Genomic DNA, 22,000 nt, shown 5'->3' with positions numbered 1-22,000 from the left:
GGCTCCTCCGTCCATGTCATTTTCCCGGCAAGAATACTGGAATGGGTTGCCATTTCCTTCTCCAGGGGATCTTCCTGACCCAGAGATCAAACCCAGGTCTCCTGCATTGCAGGCAGACTCTTTACCATCTGAGCTACCAGCAAAACAGGGTGATTGCTGTGCAAATACAGCTTCTAGACAAAGCCCCTGGCAACTCACTGCAGCCGCCGCCACCAGTCAGCTGACTTCTGCTAATCCTCTCATTTACAGAATTTCTTGAGCAGCCCTGGCAGAGGGCCCTAACTTGAGGGGAGGGAATGAATGGGGGTGGACCTGGGTGCTGTTGAGCCAAGGGGAGGGGAAGTGGGTTAGCTCTGGGCTCAGAAAAGCTCTTGAAGGCTTATTCTTGGTAAAGGGTTAGTCTTCTTGAACCTTAGAAGATGGGGGAACCACATCCTGATCTCACCCGTCCACCCACCTACCTAAGCATTACCAGCCATCTAAGCCACACCCTTCCCCTCAACCACTTATGCAACCGCCCCCACTCTGCCCCCTCCTCCTAGCAATGCAGATATCACCGTCAGCAGCATCCTCTTTCCTCAGGGAGGGATGCGTTCGATGCCTGAGGTCCCAGGGAGTTAAGGTCCTTGGTAAGTGATGTGTGAGTCCTGTGTGTCATAGGAAGCTCCCCACCCCCCTCCAATGACCAAAGGCCTGGTCACAAGTAGTGGGTCATTTTCCTTCACCCAGACCTCACTGCTCGTGTCCCTCATCAACAGGAACACCCTCCGACATGGCCCGGATGCTGCTGTTCATCTTTATCACCATTCATCCAGGTGACAGGGCTTTCTCCCAGGAACCTGAGGGGTGTGGGCCTGGGAGGAGGAAGGATGGGGGAGGCTGGACATAGGGGGAGCAGACTGGGTGGGGGCTGAAAGCAGGGGGTCCCTCTGTAAAGCTGAAACCCAGTGCACTCCTCCAGTTTGCAGTCCCCTCCATATCACCTGCTGGGAGAGTCATTCCCCAGCTTCCACACCAGAGCTCTTCTTCCCAGTGAAAGTTAGTTGCTCAGTTGTGTTCTACTCTTTGCGTGACTCCATGGCCTGCAGCCCGCCAGGCTCCTCTGTCCATGGGATTCTCCAGGCAAGAATACTGGAGAGGGTTGCCATGCCCTTCTTCAGGGGATCTTCCCGACCTGAGGATTGAACATGAGTCTTCCACATTGCAGGCAGATTTTTAACCATCTGAGCCACCAGGGAAGCCTTTTTCTTCCCAGCCACCTTCCTAACAAGATAAAGTCTAAAGAACCAGTAAAAAGGGCTTGAAGGAAGGGGTCAGATTTTTTTAAGGGGTCAGTTTTAATTCGATGAGTTTAATAAGCTTATTAAACTAGGCTTATTATCTAGGGTTTAGATATAATTAGGAGTTTAGGGATTTAATTAACTCTAAGTTAAGTTTCTTAATGAAACTGATTTTAATTATCTGATCTACTCATTAACTAAATGCAGTGTGGACTCCAGACCTACAGCTTCAGCATCAGCAGGGACCTAGGGCAAATTCAAATATTTTATTCAAAACCACAGAATAAAATATTCCAGGAGTGGGGCCTGGGAACCTGGTTTAACAAACACTCCAGATGTTTCCAATGAACTCTCAAGCTTGAGAATCACTGAAACAAAAGAATGAGTGGTAAATTTCATTAACTAGAGAATTTAATCAAGAATTTCAATAGTTGATATAATTCATCGATTTAGATGAATTCAATAGGGATCCCTGTCAATTATAGCCACAGCTTCACCTGAAGATTTGCTTAATGATCTTTAACAACAACAACAACAAAAAAAAACAGTAGTAATGGTGCGGAATGCTATTAGTACTAAAATAATACCTGGCATAATATAATTAATGATATTAGTAAACTAGGCAGCCACATTCATTAATGAGCTTCACTTTAACTCTGACAAGTTAAATTTCAGCAAAATGTTACTAGTGGACGGAGCTAGAGAATGATGGGAGAGGGTGAGAGTTGGTATGAGAAATAATTTGAAAAACTATTTAATAAGCAATTAGATTGGTAAAAAGGGTTTAATGGGACATCTAAAGTGCTTGTCCCTGGGAACCCTCTGGGGGTGGGGGTACAGTGGGGACATTCTACCACAAGCTGTCAGGTCTTTCTCTCTGGAGTAACTGCGAAGGCACTCCTCTGGGTCTTCTCTCTGCCCCAAGGATCTTGTGTTCTCTGGGTGTCCCAGCTCCCTGAAGTCCGTACCCAAGAGGGGTCCCCTGCCTTCCTGCCCTGTTCCTTCAGTGCCAGCCAAGGGAGTTTGGCCATTGGTTCTGTCACATGGTACCGGGACAGAGTGGCCCCAGGAATGGAGGTGAGGAATGAGACCGCCGAGTTCCAGGGCCGCCTGGCCCCTCTCCCCTCTTCCCGCTTCCTCTGTGACCACCAGGCTGAGCTGCACATCTGGGACACCTGAGGCCGTGACACCGGAGTCTACGTGTGCAGGGTGGAGGTGCTGGGCCTGGGTGTCGGAACAGGGAATGGGACCCTGCTGGTGGTGGAGGAAGGTGAGGTGCCAGAAAGCCATGTTCCCTTGACTGGAGGCCCCACCCTCCCTGATACTGGAGAGTCCCTCCCCAAGGGCTGCTGCCCTCCCTGAGCCACTGCACCCTTCTACCCAGGGCCTCCTCTCCTGAGCCCTTCTCCCCCTTTTCCCCCCATCGCAACATGCAGGATCTGCTCAGCTAGCGGCTGGCACAGTGCTCCTCCTTCGGGCTGGATTGTATGCCTTCAGCTTTCTCTCGGTGTTTATGGGCAGCAGCATGTATTACCAGGGCAAATGTGAGTGTTGGAGCTGGGACACATGGGTGTGGAGATGGGAGGGCAAGTGAAAAGCCTGGAGCCGGCAGACATAGAGACCAACAAAGAGGAGGAGGGCTGCAGCACTGAGCAATTCCTGTGGCCTCTCCTCCAGGCCACTGTCACAAGGGAACACCCTGTCACTCCTTGGATGGCCTCTGATGAGTGATTCCAGACCCCAGTGATCCCAAGTTCTTCAAGAGACCCTAATAAATTCCTCTCTACCCCACCATCATCCTTCTTATGAGTCTTGTGTATTTCCTGCTCTATCTCCAAATGCTCCAGTGTGTCTCATTCTGGATTCTCCCAACTCTTACCTCCTGCTACTAAATCTGGCCTGGAAGGGCCCAAGGAGGGAGCTTTCTAGTAATCCTGCCCCCTCCCACCACCATCCTGGGACTCAGCACACCTCTCCTTCCTGCCCAGGAGGCTAAGGCCTTTTGTCCTGAGAAGAGCAGAGTATCTGACATGACTGGTCCCACTTGGTCAATGGCCCACAGGCAAATACTCTTCTCTGAGCTTCAGGGGAGCTTGGGTCCCCAAACACCCTTCCTCACCCGGTGAATTCCCCTACCTGATCCCAGAATGAGTGGGAGGGTAAATCGCTTAGGATTCTGTTTTGTTTTTAAGAAAGGCCACTTTATTATTATTTTTGGCCGCTCGGCAGGTGGGATCTTAGTTCCCTGACCAGGGATCGAACCTGCGCTCCCTGCAGTGGAAGTGTCCAGAGCCTTAAGCACTGGACAGCCAGGGAAGTCCCACTAATTTCGGTTTTGACCTTGGCCCTGTGGAGCTGGGGCTTGAAATAGATGAAGAAGCCTGAGACACAGAGGGTGGCAAGACCATGGTCTTTACTGGGTGAACCACAGGATGGCTGTGGGTTGGGGGAGGGGCATCTGCAGATATTCAGGTGGGTTTGTTCTTGGCAATGCAGGCATAGTCCCCGCTGGGGTCCTCCTTGTTGCCTTCCCTTTCTCGGACATCAGGTCCCTCCCGTTCAGGCAGCCTCAGCAAGGACGCGTAGTGGAGCTCCTGTTTTGAGGCCTGGACCTGGGGCCCGGGCAGAGGGCACTGACAGGGTCCCCAGGAGCCTCCCTGCCCTGTCCACCCCCTCCCTAAGTTCTGCCACTCCCTGCTCCCACTGCCACTTCTTTTCTTTTTACCTCATTGCCTCTCTTTGTGCTCATCCATAGCTCTCTCTTCATCTCTCTTTTAGTCTGTCTTGTCCTTTCCTCTTCACGTCTCTCTCACTCTCTCATTTTCTCCCACTTCATCCCGCTTAATCTCCTTCTCTTCCTTTTTCTCTTGGTTTCTCTCATTTTCCCTGTGTCTCTCATTCTCCCTCTGACTTCTCTGCCTCACTCGTCTCCAATCTCCCTCATTTCTTCCCCCCTCTCTCCTTTGTCTTATTCCCTCTTTCCATCTCCACACCTTTCCTTTCCTCTCTTTTTCTCATCCCTTATTTCCCTCTTTCTGTTTCTCTTATTTCCTGTCTCCCTCATGCTCCTGTTTCTGTCTTTTGCTCCCCCAACTCCACCCCGTCTTGTTGCCCCATCACCCTCTCCCCTGCCCCCAGACTCACCCAGCTTCTCTCCAGCCTCCTCACTGGAAGGAAAGAAGAAGCTCAGCTTGGCCGTGCCCCCGCCCCCCTGGTGCCACCTCCCAGCCCTGCTCACTCACTCTCCCCACCCCCACCAGGTGTTTCCTCACTTGCCAACCTCCCTGGGGTTCCCACGGCCAAAGCCACGGCCTCTCTCTCTGGACTCTCTCCGCCCTGCTCCATCTGACTTCTGCCTCCTTCCTCACAGAGGGGGCATGAGGGAGGTGCGGGTGGGGCTCACCTCTCCTGTGGAGCCGACACAGGCAGATGGCCAGAACGACCACAAGCAGAAGGAGCACCCCCAGCCCTACGCCCCCAAATAGGTAACAATTCTTCATATCTTCCCACAGCATTCCTGCAGGGAAAAGGGGTAAATATTAGAGGGACCTTTTTTCGCTTCACTTCACTCCATCCCCCTCATCTGTTGTGAATCTCAGCTTCTCCCTCTAATAGTTTTAGAGACAAAAAAAATTCTCCCAGAGATTCTTCACCCCAGACTGTGTTGACTCACTTCTTACCATAGGTGGCCATCCCTCACCAGTTACCTCACTCGCTCCCAAGACCATTCACCCTCCAGAAGCTTACCACCGCCACCCCTGCCATCTCTGGGCCTCCCCATGAGGTCTGTTGCCCCCCAGCACTGGTTGGTCCCAAGAGGCCCTGGCCACCTACCCACGAACCGCACAGGCCACTTTTCACCCACTGCTCCTTGTGCACCCCACCCCCCTCCCCACCCCTTGCAGAGGGTTACCTTGCCATTTCCCCCATGCTTTCAGCACTGAAGACTAGCCTGTAGGTTGGGAAACCTCACACAGCTCTTCCAGGCTAAATGGCCTGGGGTGAATCATGTGCCCCAAGTTCCTCATCCGTAAACTCCGGTGTCTCTGTTACAATAGTTTCCCAAGCCGAGGAGCCTTAGCTCTGTATTAACCCTGAACGGGGCACTTTCTGTTTGTCACTGCTAATCCGCATAACAATATAGGGTACTATGGTGCCCATTCCCGGGTGAAGGACCTGAGACTCGAGGCTGGATCTTGACAAGGACATCCAGCCCAGAAGAGGCAGAGTTGGGGTTCAAGGCCAGCTCTGTCCAGCTCCAGAGCCTACCACCTTTCCCCTACCCTAAGCTGATGAGCTGGCTCATAGAAGACTTTCCAGCATCAGGTAGCTCTAGGTTCTGATGAGGGGGCTGAGGGAGGAGCCGAGGCCTGGCAGAAAAATAGGGAGGGCGGTGTCTAGCACCACCTGGCAGAGTAACTCAGGAAAAGGGGGCCCCAGCTTGGCTGGTGTGGAGAGCCGCTCCCCTTGAGCAGATATTGCTGGGGCTAAAGTGGGGCATGGAGAAGTGTCTGGGGCCCATAACTTCCCCTAAGGCACTTCCTGTCTTACAACCACTGGTTCCTGTTTGAGGGCAAAGCGGGGGCTGCTGTCTTCACCCAGAGCCAGATGCACTGACCAGTGTGTGGAAACTGAGACCGACCTGGTTTCAAGAGGATTCCTGGGATGTGTAGGGGTGGCGGGTGGGGAGCAGAAACACAGGTGGAGAGGAGGGCCTGAGGAGGCCATTCTGGGAAGCGGGGGCAGAAGAGGATGGTTTACACTTCTTTGAGGAGCAAAGACAGAGGCTGGACAGAGGAGTCCTCCAGGGCCCAGGGAACCTCAAAACTGTATTTTCCCTTCCCTTATCTTAGACTCACCTCACTCTGGGGTATGACTGTCCTCTCCCTGAGTTTCCCCCTGGAGGGTCCCAGCTTACCCAGAGCCTGTGGCCTGCAGATGAACAGACTGCAGACTGGCTGGAGCTGCCCTGGAGTGGTGTTGCCGCCCTGGAGTGGTGTTGCCGCCTCAGACATTCCTGCCCCTCCCCTGGTTTAACTTCTCCCCCAGCCTGGGTTCCTCCCCAGCATGACTGGGAGAGGAAGTTAGGCTCTGAGGGTTGGGGTTACAACGTCTTTTCCTTTCAGACTCCCAGGACTGTAACTCAGTCTGTCATTCCCTTCCACCCCAGCCCTCCTATTGATCCTGCAAGTCGTCAGTGATCATGTACCTTCTAGATGCCTGTCCTGATTCACTTTTCCCAGTTATACTGGGTCCCTGAGAGCCATGATCCTGGTATGTGTGGACATACACCCCCAGCTCCCAAGACAAACTGGGAGTGCTGGTGGATTTGGGTAACTCTCCTGGTATTCTGGAGCTGAATCTAACAGGGCACTTGATTGACAGATGAACAACAGGAGAGTCAGAGACGGCCAGACTAGATCCACATGAGCACTGCTGGTAGACCTAAGACAGAAAGTTGACAACAAGCTGGTGCTGGGAAAGGAGGTGTAGGCAACCCAGGTGGATTTCCTGCAGGGAGCAGCGTTCTGATGTTGAGCGCAAAAGTAAGTAAGGAAAGTAGTCGAAGGCCTTCTGGACAGAGACCTGGATGAAGGAGAGGGAGATGGATGCTGGAGGATGGCACACCTCGTCCTTGAGGAAGGTGAAGACGGGGGAGCTCACGTGGTACCTGGGCCCATAAGCATTTGCATTTCCTTCTCCAAATTCAGAAGCTTTCTGCTACTTCTTTCCCTCCCCCCATCCACAGTGTTCCCCATGCAGGACAGTAGGCCAATATTTTTTTTTAATGTTTTATTATTAAAATGTTCAAATAGAAAAAATGTGAAGGAACTATGCAATGAACCTGTTCCTACCATCTAGATTCTACAATTAATATTCTTCCATATATTTGCTCTATCACATATCTTATCAATCCATCTCATTTTTTGATGTTTTTCAAAGTTGCAGACATCAGTACATTTTACCTCTAAACCCTTTACTATGCTTATCATTGACTCGAGTTCAGTATTTGTTTCCCCATTTCTTTTTTAGAGGGTTGGTGAGGAAGGCAAGATTTACATACCCTGAAATGGACAAATCTGAAGTCAGCACTCAGTTTTTAAACTGTCTTGTGGTTAACGGTATAGAGCCAGACTACCTGGGTTCAAATCCTGACTCTGCCACTCCTGTGTGACCTTATAGAAGTTATTTAACCTCTCTGTGCCTCAGTTTCCTCTTAGAGTGTTTATCAGGATTAAAAGCATTATTATATAGGACTTCCCTAGCAGTCCAGTGGTTAAGAAGTCGTGCTTCCATTGCAGGGTGCACGGGTTCCATCTCTGGTTGGGGAACTAGGATCCTGTATGTTGTGCATCGTGTTTCCCCCCGAAAAAGCATTCTTGTATATAAAGTGTGTAGATCAGTGACAGGCACATACCAAATGATACATATATATATAAAAGCTATGTTATTATTATTATTATCTGAACACACAGAGGACTTTTGCTGACAAAGGTCAGTCTAGTCAAAGCTATGGTTTTTCCAGTAGTCATGTATGGATGTGAGAGTTGGACCATAAAGAAAGCCGAGTGCCAAAGAATTGATGCTTTTGAACTGTGGTGTTGGAGAAGACTCTTGAGCGTCCCTTGGACTGCAAGGAGATCCAACCAGTCCATCCTAAGGAAATCAGTCCTGAATATTCATTGGAAGGACTGATGCTGAAGCTGATGTGAAGAACTGACTCCTTGGAAAAGACCCTGATGCTGGGAAAGATTGAAGGCAGAAGAAGGAGATGACAGAGAACGAGATGGTTGGATGGCATCACCGACTCGTTGGACATGAGTTTGAGCAAGCTCCAGAAGTTGGTGATGGACAGGGAAGCCTGGCATGCTGCAGTCCACAGGGTCGCAAAGAGTTGGACATGACTGAGTGACTGAACTGAACTGAACGGAACCCACAGAGACATCAAGAAAGGGAAATGATCTGGGACCACTTCCAACTCCCTTGACCTGGTCTTTCTTCCCTTCATCTCCTGCTGCTCTGTCTCCTACACCATTCATTTTGTCCTTACTGCTTTCTTTTGCTTACTCATTCATTCTTCTGTCCTTTCTTCACTTAACACTTAGTCAGCATGCAGCTCATCCTAGACTGCAAAGCTCTTTGTGGGTGGGTGCTCATCGCACTCCTGTCTACACTGAGTAACAAGGAAAGTGATGCTCTATTTCCATCCCTCATCAGTGAGTTAAGAGTCTGTGGTGAGGCTGAGGACCTCTTCAGCTGCCACTACCATGGACTGGCTTAACTCTGTCTTTCTCACCCAGGTCTGGGGTGTTGGAGGGAGCAAGGGAATGGGAAGAGGACAAGCATGGGGACAAGTTCTTCTTAGGGACCCAGACACCCATCCCTGAAGACTCCAGTTCTTGCCCTTGGTCTCAGGGGTGTGGATACACCTTTCCCCTTAGCACCCACCTCTGGGGTACAGAAGATTGCAGACCCCACTGGCAATCTGGAGCAATCTGTGTGTTCTCACTGTAGCTGCCCGACTTACAGCAAGCCAGCTTCCCTCCCAGGGCCTCAGTCAGTTTTCCTTCCCACTGAGTCAGAAGATCTCTCAGTCCCCCTCCAGCTCTACCCTGAAAGCCTGTCTCTTCACCTCTGACTCCTTCCCCAGTTCAGAGAACCCAGGCATCCAGCTGCCTCAGCCCAGCTCTGGGTAAACAGGAAGCAGGGTGAGGGGTGTGCGGAAAGTCCCAGCCAGGTGTATGGGTCTTTGGGGAGAGGGTGGCCCCACCCCTGAGGTATGAAAGCCCCCCTGCCCGGGCCCTAGCTCAGTCTCCATGGGGGAACGGGGGCTGGAGGGCCGGGGTAGGAGGCCCCAGAGGAAAGGATGCCTGCTGCTGGCTGTGGCAGGAGTCACTTCCCTGGTGACCCTCCTGCTGGCCGTGCCCATCACTGTTGTGGCTGTGCTGGCCTTGGTGCCCCAGGAGCAGGGAGGATTGGTGAGTGGCTACAGTAAACCCTCCACGGGCCGGCTATTGCCAATGCTCACTCACCTCTGGCTATGCCCCTTGCCTTATCCTGCTCAGCTGGCTTGGCTGTCCCCCGTGTGGGGATGTCTTGTCTGTCTCTTTGCTGGTCCTCTTTTCATGTTCGTGTGATGCTATTGTGTCCCGGTGTCACCAAGCCCCCTCCTGGTCATCTGTATGTCTCTTCTCCTCCTCCCAAGACATACTAGGGCCTCTGTCTCTCTGCTCAAGTACAGCCACCTCGCTTGCTCTCCATTCCAGGGAGGTGTGTGTGGAGGCTGGGGCTCGTGGGAGAAACCCCAAGTCTGGAGCTTGGATCTATGCTGGGAATGGGAGGGCTGGTGGTTGGCATCAGTTAAGAGGGAAATCTGGGCGCTGTGACCCCACCCTCTCAGGTAACAGGGACTGCTGACCCAGGCGCCCAGGCACCTGCCCATCAGCGATTTGGTAAGAGCCCACCATTTTACCTTCCCTCCCCTGGCTCTGCCCCTCAGGGACTCCCAGCTCCCAACCATCTGCATCCCCAGATACTCTCTTCCTCCAGGAATCCAGATGCCCCATCCCTGGGCCCTGGCACCTTGTCCTCTGGGGGTGACCATGCGTGGGTGGCCGCCCTGCCCCCAACTGTGGACTCTTCCTACCCGTTCCAGAGTCCGGAGAGCTGCCCGAGGAGGACTCAGAAACTGATCTCAGCCCTAGGCTCCCAGCTGCCCATCTCATTGGTAAGGATCCCATCTCACTGATAAGGACCCCATCTCATTGGTAAGGACCTCACCTTCCTGAAGGGTCCAGGGGTGTCAGTTCTGCTCACCCACGGTTAGAGTCCCTTTGCTCTGTCACTGCGGTGCTCCCTTGCCCACCCACTTGACTGCAGCTATCTCGCCCACCCTTCCACTCCACCAGCATCCTAGCCTGTTGCTTCCCCGCCCCACTCCAGGGAGGAGGGAAAACCCGGCCTGGATCGCCCCACCTCAGCATTCGGCACCGCACACCCAGGTGCCCTCAAGCCCAACTCGTACTCATTGCAGGAGAGCGCCATCAGCCCGCTCCCCTACCCAGCTGGGCTCCTGCAGAGGGTTAAAAGCCCCCAGTGTCCCCCATACCCACCCTCCCAGAAGCCCCCGGCCTGGATCACTCCTTTCAGGATCTGATTTCCGAGAGAGCCGACGGGCCCGTTTCTCTGCAGGCGCTTGGACCACGGGGCAGGGGCTAGGCTGGGAGGCGAAGAAAGAAGAGGCGTTTCTGAGCAGCGGGACGCTGTTCTCGGGTGCGGAAGGGCTGGCCCTCCCGCAGGACGGCCTCTATTACCTCTACTGTCACGTCGGCTACCGGGGCCGGGCGCCCCCTCCCGCCGTGGAGCCCCCGGACCGCTCGGTCACGCTGCTCAGCCGGCTGTACCGGGCGGGGGGCGCCTATGGATCGGGGACCCCCGAGCTGCTGCTGGAGGGCGCGGAGACCGTGACACCTGTCTCGGACCCCGCCAGGAGGCACGACTATGGGCCCCTCTGGTACACGAGCGTGGGGTTCGGTGGCCTGGTGCAGCTCCGGAGGGGCGAGAGGGTGTACGTCAATATCAGTCACCCCGACATGGTGGACTACAGGAGGGGAAAGACCTTCTTCGGGGCGGTGATGGTGGGGTGAGGGCTAGCTGCATCCCTAAGAACAGCTACTGCCTGATGAGAGTATGTGAATGACGCAGCCCAGTTACTGGGGACCCAGACACCGGGGACCCCATGGCTGTGGGGAAAATGTAGATGACTGTTTGGAAACTGATTTTTGAGCCAGATGAAAATAAAGAATGTAAACTTCAATGTTGCCAATACAAACGCAGAGATGCTAAGGTGTCTTCATTCAGGGTAGGTACACAAGTGTGGGTTAAATTTTCTCCTTATTTTTCTGGTTGCTTGAAACAATTCATAGTACTTGGCATGGCCTCTGTTCCCTGGGGTGGGGGATCTGTGGGTCCCACCCACCCTTGCCTCTGAATGACTTTTCCCCGATATTAGCCCATTTGGAGGAAAGGGCCCTCCACAAATGCCAAAGCATCTCCCAGCACCCTGATTCTCAAGGCCACATGGTCCCCCCAGACTCAGCACTGCACTCTTTTCTCTTGGGTCCATCTCAGTAGTGGTGGGGTCATTGCAGGGGAAGGCAAGCACCATTCAGAATGGCCCAGTCGGCAGAGTAAACCTGAATAGGGCTGATAGTGAAGCACTGAGGAGGTCAGCACTTCTCTGCTAGCTGCCCAGTTAGCCGCAGTCAAGAGCCACAGCTGGGGGAGCAGGAGTGGGTGGGTGGGTGGTGGAGAAGGATGAGGTAAAGGGAGGAGGCCGAAGGAGGGAGTTGGGAGGGTGATGGAGAAAGGGAGATGCGGGGCCTGCGGGGGCGGGGGGTGGGGCATGGTGCCTGAGGACACCAGGGAGAACCTGGAGAGGAGGGAGAGGAAGAAAAACTGATGCCACCTGGCCCTGTCCAGGGAGAGATGGCACATCCTCACCACTCATTCACACTTCAGGTTCCTTTTCCATGAGTGGGCAAGTGTGGGGGCCTCAGGGTGAGCAACACCAGGCCCCTCGCTCCATGACTGACTTTCAGCCTGGGGCTGGAGGAGATGGAGGAGGAGCCAAAGCTCTATCTAGGTTACCCCAGTGGGTCACCCCACCTCTGCGGCACACCGCGTGGTTTTTCCCCTTGCCTGGCAACCCTAGCAAGAAGGAAAGCCCAGCAAGGGGTCCCACTCTCTGAGTCTTTATTTCTGACTCCATATTTGTCTTTGACTCTGTGTCCGGAAGAGGCTTCCTGGAGGGTCAGAATGCATTTCTCTTTCCACTTCACCCATCTCATGTCCTTCTCATCATTCACCAAAAATCAGGGAGACCAAGCTGGCATGGGGGGAGCAGGGTGTTCCTTCACCTACATCTTATTCTTTGTTTTTGTTTCTTTCTTTGTGTTTTAATCTTCCTCCTCTTCACTTCCATCCACTGAGAGATGGAAGCGGGTAGAAGACTGGGGCCCGGACAAAGGGAGAAAGCCAGAATGCACAGAGCCCTCCGTGAGGCGCTCCGGTGTCGTTTAGGTCTTTTGTTCATGTTCCTCGTGTGGCCCCACGTGTGGTGGGGGTCCCTACTTCTCTTTGATAGATGAGGTTCGGTGACTGATACTGAACCTTTGGTAGACCGAGGTCCAGTTCAGTTGCACAGTTAAGACTGGATTGGCAGAGGGAGGGCCGGGAGCAGGAGCTTCAAGAGCCCAGTTGCCCAACTGTCTGAAAGTCCCTTGGCTGTGATTCAGGTACCTGAGAATTTGGCCGCTCCCCGGCTCTTTCTCTCAGGCCACAACAGCCGGAAATCTCACCTGAGCAGGATTTGCCCCGCCTGGATAGGAATTCCCAGAGTTGGAAATTCCCATGTCCTGAGGGAGAGGTAATTAAGTTCAAGTTCCTTTCTTGGGGTAGGGGTATATTCAGCTGGGCTTTGTCTTAGGTAGGATCTCTTGAGCCCCAGAAGTCCAAGGAGTAAGGTCCAGGGATCTTAAGCCCTGTGGAGAAGAATTTCGCTTAGCAGCCTCTCACCCCCAAGAGGACTTCCCTGGTGGCTCAGATGGTAAAGCGTCTGTCTACAATGCGGGAGCCCTGGGTTCAATCCCTGGGTCAGGAAGATTCCCTGGAGAAGGAAACAGCAAGCCACTCCAGTACTCTTGCCTAGAAAATCCCATGGGTGGAGGAGCTTGGTGCAGGCTACTGTCCATGGGGTCGCAAAGAGTCAGGCACGACTGAGCGACTTCACTTCACTTCACCCCCAAGAACAGGCCCATGAAGAATTAATTTCCAGACAGAGGCATGTTTCTTTTCTCAGGACACTTTATTTCTCGCCACTGACCAGTAGGGCGGTTACAGGCATGACTCCCCTGGGGAGCGGAGGTTCAGTGATGTAGCGACGAATCAGTCACCAAATCAGCATCATTTAGACAACTTGATCACATAAATATTTTTTAAAAAACATAAGCAAAAGGAGGCACAAAGGCCAGGAGGCATGGTGGGAGCAACCTGCAGTTCAGCTCCGTTTTCACAGAAAACACATCTGAGCCAAGGCAGCCCTTAGTTTGTGTCTCCCAGGACACCTTGACCTCCTGAATAAATACATTCATTAGTAAATAAATAAATAATAAATAAATAATAAATAATCATAAGTGCAAACATAAACAGAGGGAGTTGGCCCAGTGGGGCTGGAGCTGGGCTTCCCACCTCAGGGGAATCTGGAAACATTGGCAGGAAGGGAGAGTTGAAGCCCACCCGTGTCAAGTTCTAGGTGAGATCTTCTCAAGGAACGTTGTGAAGTGTTCCGCTAAGAACCCTGGCCCTCACATTCTGGGTGTCCCAGGTTGCATCCGGGAACCCAAACTTGTGGACCCGAGGGAGTTCTGGAAGCTCCAGTTCCAGTCCTTGATGGTGGTTGGTGGCCCGTTGTCCAGGCCTCACTTCCCTACATCCCTAATTTCTAAGTGCAGCTGTTGTTTAAAGTTGGACGCTTGGAGCCCAGCCCTGAGCCCCTAATTCCCTTTCTAAACCAGAAGGGGATGAGGAGGGTCTGAAGGAGTAAATAATAAGGTAAATAATAAGGTGGGAGAGGATGCATGTCCTGCGCCCTCACAGGGCGATGATCCCAAAGTAGACCTGCCCAGACTCAGCATAGTCCAGGTATTCCGGCAGGTTGATCTCAGCACTGAGGCGATCTCCCTTCTCCAGCTGGAAGACCCCTCCCTGGTAGATGGGTTCGTACCAGGGCTTGGCCTCAGCCCCCTCTGGGGTCTCCCTGTGGCAAGGGCTCTTGATGGCAGAGAGGATGTTGACCTTGGTCTGGTAGGAGACTGCAATGCGGCTGATGGTGTGGGTGAGGAACAAGGGGGTGGAAGGGCAGCCGTGGCCCCTGAAGAGGACCTGCGAGTAGATGAGGTAAAGCCCGTCAGTGGGCACCACCAGCTGGTTGTCTTTCAGTTCCACGCCGTTGGCCTTGAGGGCATTGGCATACGAGTCCCCCCACCGGAGCTGCCCCGGAGCGCTGATGTTGGCTGGAGGGAGGGGGAAGAAAAGGGAGGGGTGAGTCAGTGCGACCCTGTCAGTTCTACTCTCCACATCCTGGCCCTCGAGTTCTGCCCACCCCCCACATCCGGTTCCTGTCCCCTCAGTCTGTGTTCCCACATCCCATCTGGCCATGAGGTTCTGAGTAGCCCCCTCAAGTTCTAAGTATCCTCCGCCCTCCCCTTGAGCTCGTGAATCCTTCTCACACTGTCTCAGTCTGGATTCAGCCCCCCAATCCTACCCCGCCCTGTCTCTCTGCTTCTTCATGCCCCAGATACATCCTCAGAACTCTTACCTACAACGTGGGCTACCGGCTTGTTACTTGAGGCTTGAGAAGATGACCCTGAGGAGGAAAGAGGAAAGGAAAAGGTAAGCTTCCCAGAGAATATCCCATACTTTAACCTCCATTCCTTCTCCCCGGCCCCCGCTCAGATCCCAAACCCTTAATTTCCCCTACTGCTTCCATCCCTGGACTGAACCCCACCCACACCAACCCCCCCAAGTCCAGAATTAGAAAAGAGGTTGTGGAGACACTTACTGAGTGTCTGAACCAGAGGCCTGTTGAAGGAGGGGCCAGCTGGGGACTGCTGGGGAGAAAAAGGAGGATGAGTGTTAGAGCAAGTCACCCCTGAAGGAGAAACTGCTGGCTGCTTCTCTAGCTTGTACTCTCTGCCCAGATGGGTCTTGTCTTCTCTCTCCATTCATCCATTTTTTTCATTCATTCATCCATTTAACAGCTCTTTCATTGAGTTCCTTCCACGTGCCAGACACGCTTAGCTTCATCTTTCCTTATCTCTCTTTCATATTGTCTGTACCTCTTTCTGTCTCATCATCTTCATCCAGATCACTTGTTTTGAATCTCTATCTTTCCACTCACACCCCTTATCTGTCTACACATCTCTCTTTATGTCTGTATGTCTGCTTACTCATTCGTCCAACAAATATTTAGAGGGCATCCCCCACGTGCCAAGGGTCTTATTTCTCTGTCTTTCTCCCTTTCTCCCTCCACTCTGTCCATGTCTCCTCCTGCCTCCCCATCTTTCTCCACTACTTTCCTCCCCATTCTTCCCCATCAGCATACCTCTTTCCCCACCCCATCTCTCACCCTCTTTCTCTCTCATTTCTCTCTGGGTGGGAGAATGAGCCAAGGCTGGCCAGAGACTCACCTCTTCCCTCTGGGGGCCGATTACCCCGAAGTGCAGCAGGCAGAAGAGCGTGGTGGCTCCTGCAACCAGGAGGAAGGAGAAGAGGCTGAGGCACCAGCAACTTCTGGAGCCCTGGGGGCCCCCTGCTTTCTTGGAGAGCACCTCCTCTGCCAGCTCCACATCCCGGATCATGCTTTTGGTGCTCATGCTGTCTTTTTCAGAAGGATCCAAGTCCAGACGGGAGACAGGAGAGCCTTGTGGCAGGGTGTATGAGAGAGCAAGTTGCCTGGCTGTCTCTCGGGGGTGTGTTGTCTGGGAGGTTATCTCCAGGGGGTTCTGCAGCTGCTTGTCTCTCTCTTGGCTGGTCCCCTGGTGTCCCCGCTCTGGGAGCTTCTGTTGGCTGGGTGTGCAAACAGCTGCATTTATACGCTGTCGGGTGAGAAGAGGGCGGGGAAAGGCTCTCATTCAACCAGCGGAAAACTTCCTTGGTGGAGAAACCCATGAGCTCATCTGGAGGAAGCGGTAGCGGGCCCTGCACCTTCTGTCTCGGTTTCTTCTCCATAGCGGAGGCGGGGGGTTTGGAAAGTTGGGGACACCCAGGCATCAAGGATACTTCCTACACTCCCCCACTAGGATTCTGAGTGGGCTTCGCTAGGCCAGTTACTGCTGTAAACATGGGACTCTGAGGGCTGGACCCATTTCCCCTCTGCCCCCCAGCTCCCACTGTTTCCATTTCTTTGGGGGTGGGAGTGAGTTCTGTGGTCTGTTCCTTCTGATTTCCAGACAGGACTCATGTAGGGGCAGAATTAGAAATGGGAGGGGCTTTATAAAGCTGAGTCCTTCATGGAGAGAAAACTCAGAGGAAGCTGTGCTGGGTCCTGAGATGTGTGTTTGGGGCCCTGGGGGGTGAGAGGAGCTGGAGAAAGGGAAGCTTGAGGCTCTGCAAGAACTGGGGGCGGATGGCAGGTCCAAGCCTGGGACAGCCCCAGGGGCTGAAAGTAACGCTGGGAATTCATGAACTCCAGCACGGCTGGGCTTCTCCTTTCACTCTGACCAGGGACTCACTGAACCTCTGAGGCTGGTTTCAGTCTTGGTTTCCAAGGGAATGTGACTCCCCAACTTTTGCACAGAGCCCTCCCCCTTCAGAGTCCCTGTGTGTGGCCATGTATCCCCAAAAAATCCCTGCTCCCTCCATTTTCCTGGAGACAGCACTGCCCTTGAGAGCCCCCGTGTGTGTGGCCAGGTCTCCTGAAATGCTCCTGGTGTTCTCCAGCCCCCAGCCTTGGAGGTTGTCCCATTTCTCGGGGCCCTGGCATGGCCATGTCTTCCAGGGGGGCCCCATGCTCCCCCCATCATCCTGAACTCTCTTTAGTGTTGTCAGTGCTCCTTAGGAGCCTCCTGTAACCCCCATCCCTCAGGGGGACCCCGACCCCCGCTTCTCCAGACCTTGGACCTACCTCTGTCTTCTCAGCTTATCCTCTGGTTCCTCTGCAGCGAGCTGGCTGCCCCACCCCGTGAGCCCACAGCGTTTCCCCAGAGCCCCTCAGGCCGCTCTGATTCCTGTCCTCCCTCCATTCCTCAGAAACATCTGGGGAATTCTCCCCTCCACAGTAGACATACAGGCAGACAGCATTTCAGAAAAAAGTTTATTTGGCTTCATTGAGGGTCAGACATCTCCCTTTGGGGTGTCCAGTAAGCAGCAGCTGGCTCTTAAGAGCTTTTCACTTCCTTCCAGAACCCCTTGTTCCCTCAGAGCCATGCTTTCTCTCTCCCACTGGGTCATCCTTGTGCCCACGCCCTCTCACTTGTCATCTCTTGGGTGTATTAGCTCTTTCTTCTGATGTCTCGCTATTATTCCCTTCTCTCCATGCTCCATAAATAAATAATTTAATTGTTTTCCCTTCATAAATAAGCCCCCCCCCTCCCTGCCTTTAGTCATCTACCCAAGCTCCCTCATGTGTCAGCTCCCCTCTCCATGTCCAGGACGAGGCCCCCTAGATGGGCAGGGCCAAGGAAGGGATCTGGGTGGGCATTTCGAGGCAGGCTTGGAGTCCTCGGCTGAGCATCTGGGGTGGTCCAGGGAGGTCTGGTCCCCTGGTGTGCCTAGAATTCCTTCTTTGGAAGCTCCAGGTGCTGAGATCCGGGCGGGGAGAAGACTCAAGACTGTTGGAATGGTCAAAGGAGAGGTGCGGTGACCCCTGAAGTGGTCAGAATGGAGGCAAAATGGGGAGAAGGCCTTGAAGCCTATTTGTTTCTTTCTGGATGTTTCTACAGAGCGAAGGCTCCAAAGAAGACACTACTGGGGCTGAGGAGCAGGTGGGAGATGCCGTCTGTGTGAGTGGATAGCTGGTCTCCCCGGGTGAGCAGGAATACAGCCCCCTGGTACACCGAGCGCACCCACGGCCCCTGTGGCCCTGGGCACACGGACTTCTGAGCGCTGAGGAGAGGCACATGGAAGGGATACTGGGGGGAGAAGAGCTGGACCTCATGGGCCAGGTAGAGAGGAGTGGGGGTGGCCCTGGGGAAGCAGCCTTTCCCAGAGAAGACCACTTGGGAGTAGACGAAGTACAGGCCACTGGTGGGGACCAGGAGGGAGTTGTTGCTGAGTGAGAAGCCGTGGCGGAGGAAGGCGCGGTCCGTGTTTGCCCTCCAGCGCAGCGAGTCCTGGGTGCTGGGGTCTCCTGGGAAGAGCCAGAGGGGATGATGCTCAAGGACTTGGGGGTCAGTGGTCTCAGTCCCTGAGGCAACAGGTGCTGGACTGAGTTCCCGGGGATGGCTGGGAGGACAGAGGGAGTGGGAGAGGGGTGAGCTGGTGGGGGTGGATATTGGGTCTCTGAAAGGGGCAGGAGGAGGGCTGGGGGCTACTTGTCGGGAGGGCGGGTGGATGTTTACCAACAAGGTGAGCGGCGGGTTTGAGGGTGCCACGGGTGAAGGGCTTCGGGAGTTGCTGATGGGCAGGCTCTGCAGCTGAGGGTGTGAGGCCAACGCCACGGAGCCCCTAGGGGAGGAGAGAGTCAGACAGGCTTTAAGGCCCAGGGTTGGGCTGGGCCGCCCCCAACGGTGCCCCCTGGTCCTGCTGCCTCACCTGGGCCTCCAGCGGCAGGGCCAGCAGCAGCCCCAGGAGGAGGAGGAGGGATGGGGTGCTGCACACCCTCAGGAGGCAGAGACGTCCAGGTGGTGTCATGGGGAGAACCTGCAGGGAGAGAGACAGTGAGCGGGGCGGGGCGCGATGAGGAAGACGGGCCTCCTGCCGGTGGAGACAGCCACCCTGAGAGACCCACGGCGCGACAGACAGAGAAGGGGACGAGATGCAATCAGGGAAACCCCGAGGTGAGCAGGGGGAGACAGAGAGACAGATAGGAGGGGAACAGAAAGGGCTCAGGACCTGAGACACAGACAGAGAGAAAGAGACTGACAGATGGAGTCAGAGAGAGGGGAACCAACCAAAACCAGCCCCACCAAGGCCCTGGCCCTAGCTGCAGGTGCAGGAGGGGCTGGGGTGTGAGAGGAGGGACTGAACGCCCCCGGGGAAGGAGTCCACCGCCCCAGCAGCCTGAGGAGATGGGCTGGGAGAGTCTCACCTGCTGTGCGGGGGCCCCTTGGCCCGGACGCCTGGGTCCCTTTATAGAGGAAGCGGCAGTGGCAGCGTGGCAGGCGGCGGGCGGGTTCTAGGCCGGGGCTGGGGCCTGGGGAAGCCCCCAGGGCTTAGAAGATGCTGCTGTTTCAGTCGAAGGCAGGAAAGGCTGAGGCCTAGGACAGAACCGCAGGCTGGGGGCTCAGACGACTGAGTTCTGGGAAAGGGAGTGGGGTCAGGGGAATCGTGGGCTGGGAGGGCCAGGGAGCGGGGTCAGGCTTAGGAGTTCTAGAGAAGGGACAGTAAATTCAGAGGAGAAGGGGAGCTGCTAGGGCGTGGGCTGGAGGCCCGGTTCCCTGAAGAGTGATTTTGTGTAACACCTCTGCACCCTTGACTGATTGCAGCCTTCTCTGTGTGCATGTTTCCTCCTCTCGTACCCCACGTCTTTGTCCCAAAAGACTCAAGTCAACTTGTCCCAGTCTGTGTATTTTCCAGGTCATCTGGTGGGTTTCATATCAAGAAGTTCCAGTATATACCCTCCCACCTGGGACATCCTGATTTATGCCTGTTGTCCTGGTGGAAACATCCGTGGAGCTCCGTTCTGCTCTCAGAAGTGTCTTGGTTTGGAAAATCCCACTCAGGGATGAGGCTATGAACTCACGTATGATGAGGTCTCATCTTACTGCAGGACTCCCTCCACCTCATCCCAACCTTAGGTGGGCTCGGAAGATCAGATTTATATAACCCCAAACAAACACATTCCAGCATCAACTGCTCAAGTGCTCTACACTGCAGGCTTCAGAATTCCACACAGGTGGAGGTCAAGGGTGGTGTTCTAGGATGGGGTGGGGGATAGCAAAATGGCCTGTCTTGAAGCTGCATTTGTAAAGCCAATACATTGTGTTGTTTTCATAATTTTCTTCCTTCCTTCCATTATGGCTGCACTGAGTCTTTGTTGCTCTATGGACTTTTCTCTAGTTGTGGTGAACGGGAGCTATCCTCTAGCTGCAGGGTGCGGGCTTCTCTGTTGCGACGCACCGGCTATAGGGCGCGTGGGCTCCAGCAGTCATGGCTCCCAGGCTCTAGAGCACGGGCTCAGCAGCTGTAGTGCACGGGCCCAGTTGCTCCATGGCAGCTGGGATTCTCCTGGACCCGGAATCCTGTGTTGGCAGGTGGATTCTCTGTCACTGAGCCATGAGGGAATCCCCAGTACACCGCTGTAAAATCATTAAGGATTTCCCATTTCTGTCGATCTGGAACTCAGGTACAGTGAGGTGCACTTCTAAGTAGACAGCCTGATGAAGTTTTCCATCTGTTTATAGCCATGCAGCCACCATCCAGTTCAACATATTTTTAGAACCTTCTCCAGACGGTTCTCTCATGCCCTCTCTCAGTTCAAACCTCCCAAAGATAACCAACCAACTTTTTGACCTCTACAACTACAGATTAGTTCTTCCTATTTAAAAAATTTTTTTATCTATTTAGCTGTGATGGGTCCTAGTCACAGCACATGGAACCTTCAGTTGTGGCATGTGGGATCCAGCTGCCTGACCAGGAATTGAAGTCACTCACCGTGAACTGGGATCTTGGAGTCCCAGCCACTGGACCACCAGGAAAATCCCAGTTCTTCCTACTTCCGGACTTCATATAAATAAACCACACAGACATCTCACCTGTGTTTGGCTCTTTTCTCTTGTGTTATGTTTGTGAGATTCATCTGCACAGTTGTGTGTCAGTAGCAATTATTTCATTGTGATGTGATGCTGTGTGAATATACTCCATTTATCCATTTTTCTGTTGGTGGGCATTCAGTTTGTTTCTAGCTTGGGGCTAGTATGAAAAATGATGATATGAATATTCTTGAACACGAGTGAGTTTTCGCTTAGCTTGTAGGTTGCAGGTCAAAAAAAACCAGCAACGTTTCTAAAGATGATTTTAATCACATTTCATAAGACTGAGAAAACAATTGGCCCCCTCAAATATTATTATTACTCTTATGACTTGTTATGCTTTCATGTGGAAGGTTTTGGAGGGGCTGGGGCCGAGGACGGTGGTGATGGAAATTCAAGCCCTCCCTCTGTTGCACCGGCAGAAAGTCCCTGAGGGGTCTTGGTGTCTTGTGGCGGTAAGTCACATTCAGGGTGTGTATGAGCTAGTTCTCCTGGTTTTCTCCCCCTACTTGAGGCCCTGCAACTTTGCCTTTCATGCCTTCCTAGTCTAATTACTTCTTTTCATTCTTTTTTTTTGGGGGAGCATGGGGGCATTCCTCGTGGTTTGCAGGATCTTAATTCCATGCATGACCAGGGATTTAATCTGGGCCACAGGAGTGGAAGTGCACAGTCCTAACCATTGTACTGCCAGGGAATTCCCTCATTCCACCTCTTCAGCTTTCTATTCCACAAACATTTATCAAGCGTCTGCACAAGGCATTTGAGGAAACATGTGTGGAAGACAGTCTCCTAACCTCCGGGATCTCAAAGACCAGTGTGGGACACAGGTTAGTTAAAATTGCAATAAAGTGTGGTAAGCTTTTCTGACAGTGCGCTTATGGCTGCTGCTGCTGCTGCTAAGTCTCTTCAGTCATATCCGACTCTGTGCAACCCCATAGACAGCAGCCCACCAGGCTCTCCTGTCCCTGGGATTCTCACAGTCCACAGTAAAGCCATCTAACTTGACCTGGGGGAGAGGCGATCCAGGCATCAAGTATCAAGGTAAAGAAGATGATGAAGGGCATTCTTGACAGAGGGAACAGAAGGTGCAAAGACTGAAGGTAAAAGAGGGTACGAAGTGTGCTAACATGTGCAAGTGAACACAGATAGAAGGAACAGAGATGAGGCTTGGACAGCAAGCTGAGAACACATTCTGGGGGGTTTAGAGCCAAGAAAAGATTTCATTCTAATTGGTTTGGATTTCATTCT

General features: G+C 53.4%; 5 protein-coding genes and 1 long non-coding RNA gene across 9 annotated transcripts; 3 read left to right on the top strand and 3 right to left on the bottom strand.

Annotated features, from left to right (window-relative positions):
- On the top strand, nt 542-3,071 carry NCR3 (natural cytotoxicity triggering receptor 3). The gene is given in 5 exon segments (XM_005696602.3): nt 542-629; nt 759-815; nt 2,206-2,550; nt 2,717-2,824; nt 2,958-3,071. Coding segments are annotated over 5 exon segments (642 nt in total). The 5' UTR covers nt 542-544; the 3' UTR covers nt 3,005-3,071.
- Nucleotides 3,677-6,336, bottom strand: LST1 (leukocyte specific transcript 1). Its single transcript, XM_005696603.3, has 4 exons — nt 6,199-6,336; nt 4,684-4,797; nt 4,425-4,447; nt 3,677-3,892 (listed from the first exon to the last, which is right to left on the bottom strand). Exons 1-4 carry the CDS (start codon nt 6,293-6,295, stop codon nt 3,749-3,751), a joined length of 378 nt encoding a protein of 125 aa, XP_005696660.1. The 5' UTR covers nt 6,296-6,336; the 3' UTR covers nt 3,677-3,748.
- On the top strand, nt 8,187-11,116 carry LTB (lymphotoxin beta). 2 transcript variants are annotated; one of them, XM_005696604.3, is made up of 4 exons: nt 8,192-9,259; nt 9,682-9,733; nt 9,937-10,008; nt 10,473-11,116. In XM_005696604.3, exons 1-4 carry the CDS (start codon nt 9,098-9,100, stop codon nt 10,925-10,927), a joined length of 741 nt encoding a protein of 246 aa, XP_005696661.1. In that variant the 5' UTR covers nt 8,192-9,097; the 3' UTR covers nt 10,928-11,116. The 2 variants fall into 2 exon arrangements, with proteins under 2 accessions (XP_017894667.1, XP_005696661.1); XM_018039178.1 differs by lacking the exon at nt 9,682-9,733 and having other exon boundaries at nt 8,187-9,259.
- TNF (tumor necrosis factor) lies at nt 13,128-15,891 on the bottom strand. 2 transcript variants are annotated; one of them, XM_005696606.3, is made up of 4 exons: nt 15,530-15,891; nt 14,902-14,947; nt 14,659-14,706; nt 13,128-14,353 (listed from the first exon to the last, which is right to left on the bottom strand). In XM_005696606.3, exons 1-4 carry the CDS (start codon nt 15,713-15,715, stop codon nt 13,932-13,934), a joined length of 702 nt encoding a protein of 233 aa, XP_005696663.2. In that variant the 5' UTR covers nt 15,716-15,891; the 3' UTR covers nt 13,128-13,931.
- Nucleotides 17,140-19,547, bottom strand: LTA (lymphotoxin alpha). 2 transcript variants are annotated; one of them, XM_018039177.1, is made up of 4 exons: nt 19,090-19,547; nt 18,594-18,701; nt 18,401-18,506; nt 17,140-18,189 (listed from the first exon to the last, which is right to left on the bottom strand). In XM_018039177.1, the coding sequence occupies exons 2-4, from the start codon at nt 18,690-18,692 to the stop codon at nt 17,777-17,779; spliced, it is 618 nt and encodes a 205-aa protein (XP_017894666.1). In that variant the 5' UTR covers nt 18,693-18,701; nt 19,090-19,547; the 3' UTR covers nt 17,140-17,776. The 2 variants fall into 2 exon arrangements, with proteins under 2 accessions (XP_017894666.1, XP_017894665.1); XM_018039176.1 differs by having other exon boundaries at nt 18,594-19,547.
- On the top strand, nt 18,778-20,754 carry LOC108633514. The gene is made up of 2 exons (XR_001917128.1): nt 18,778-18,838; nt 19,541-20,754. It is a non-coding gene; the product is annotated as an uncharacterized LOC108633514 (long non-coding RNA).

Source organism: Capra hircus, chromosome 23, assembly GCF_001704415.2.
Source record: "Capra hircus breed San Clemente chromosome 23, ASM170441v1, whole genome shotgun sequence".
Lineage (NCBI taxonomy): Eukaryota > Metazoa > Chordata > Mammalia > Artiodactyla > Bovidae > Capra > Capra hircus.
Note: the sequence above shows the minus strand (reverse complement) of the source record. Positions and strands in the feature narration are given on the sequence as shown.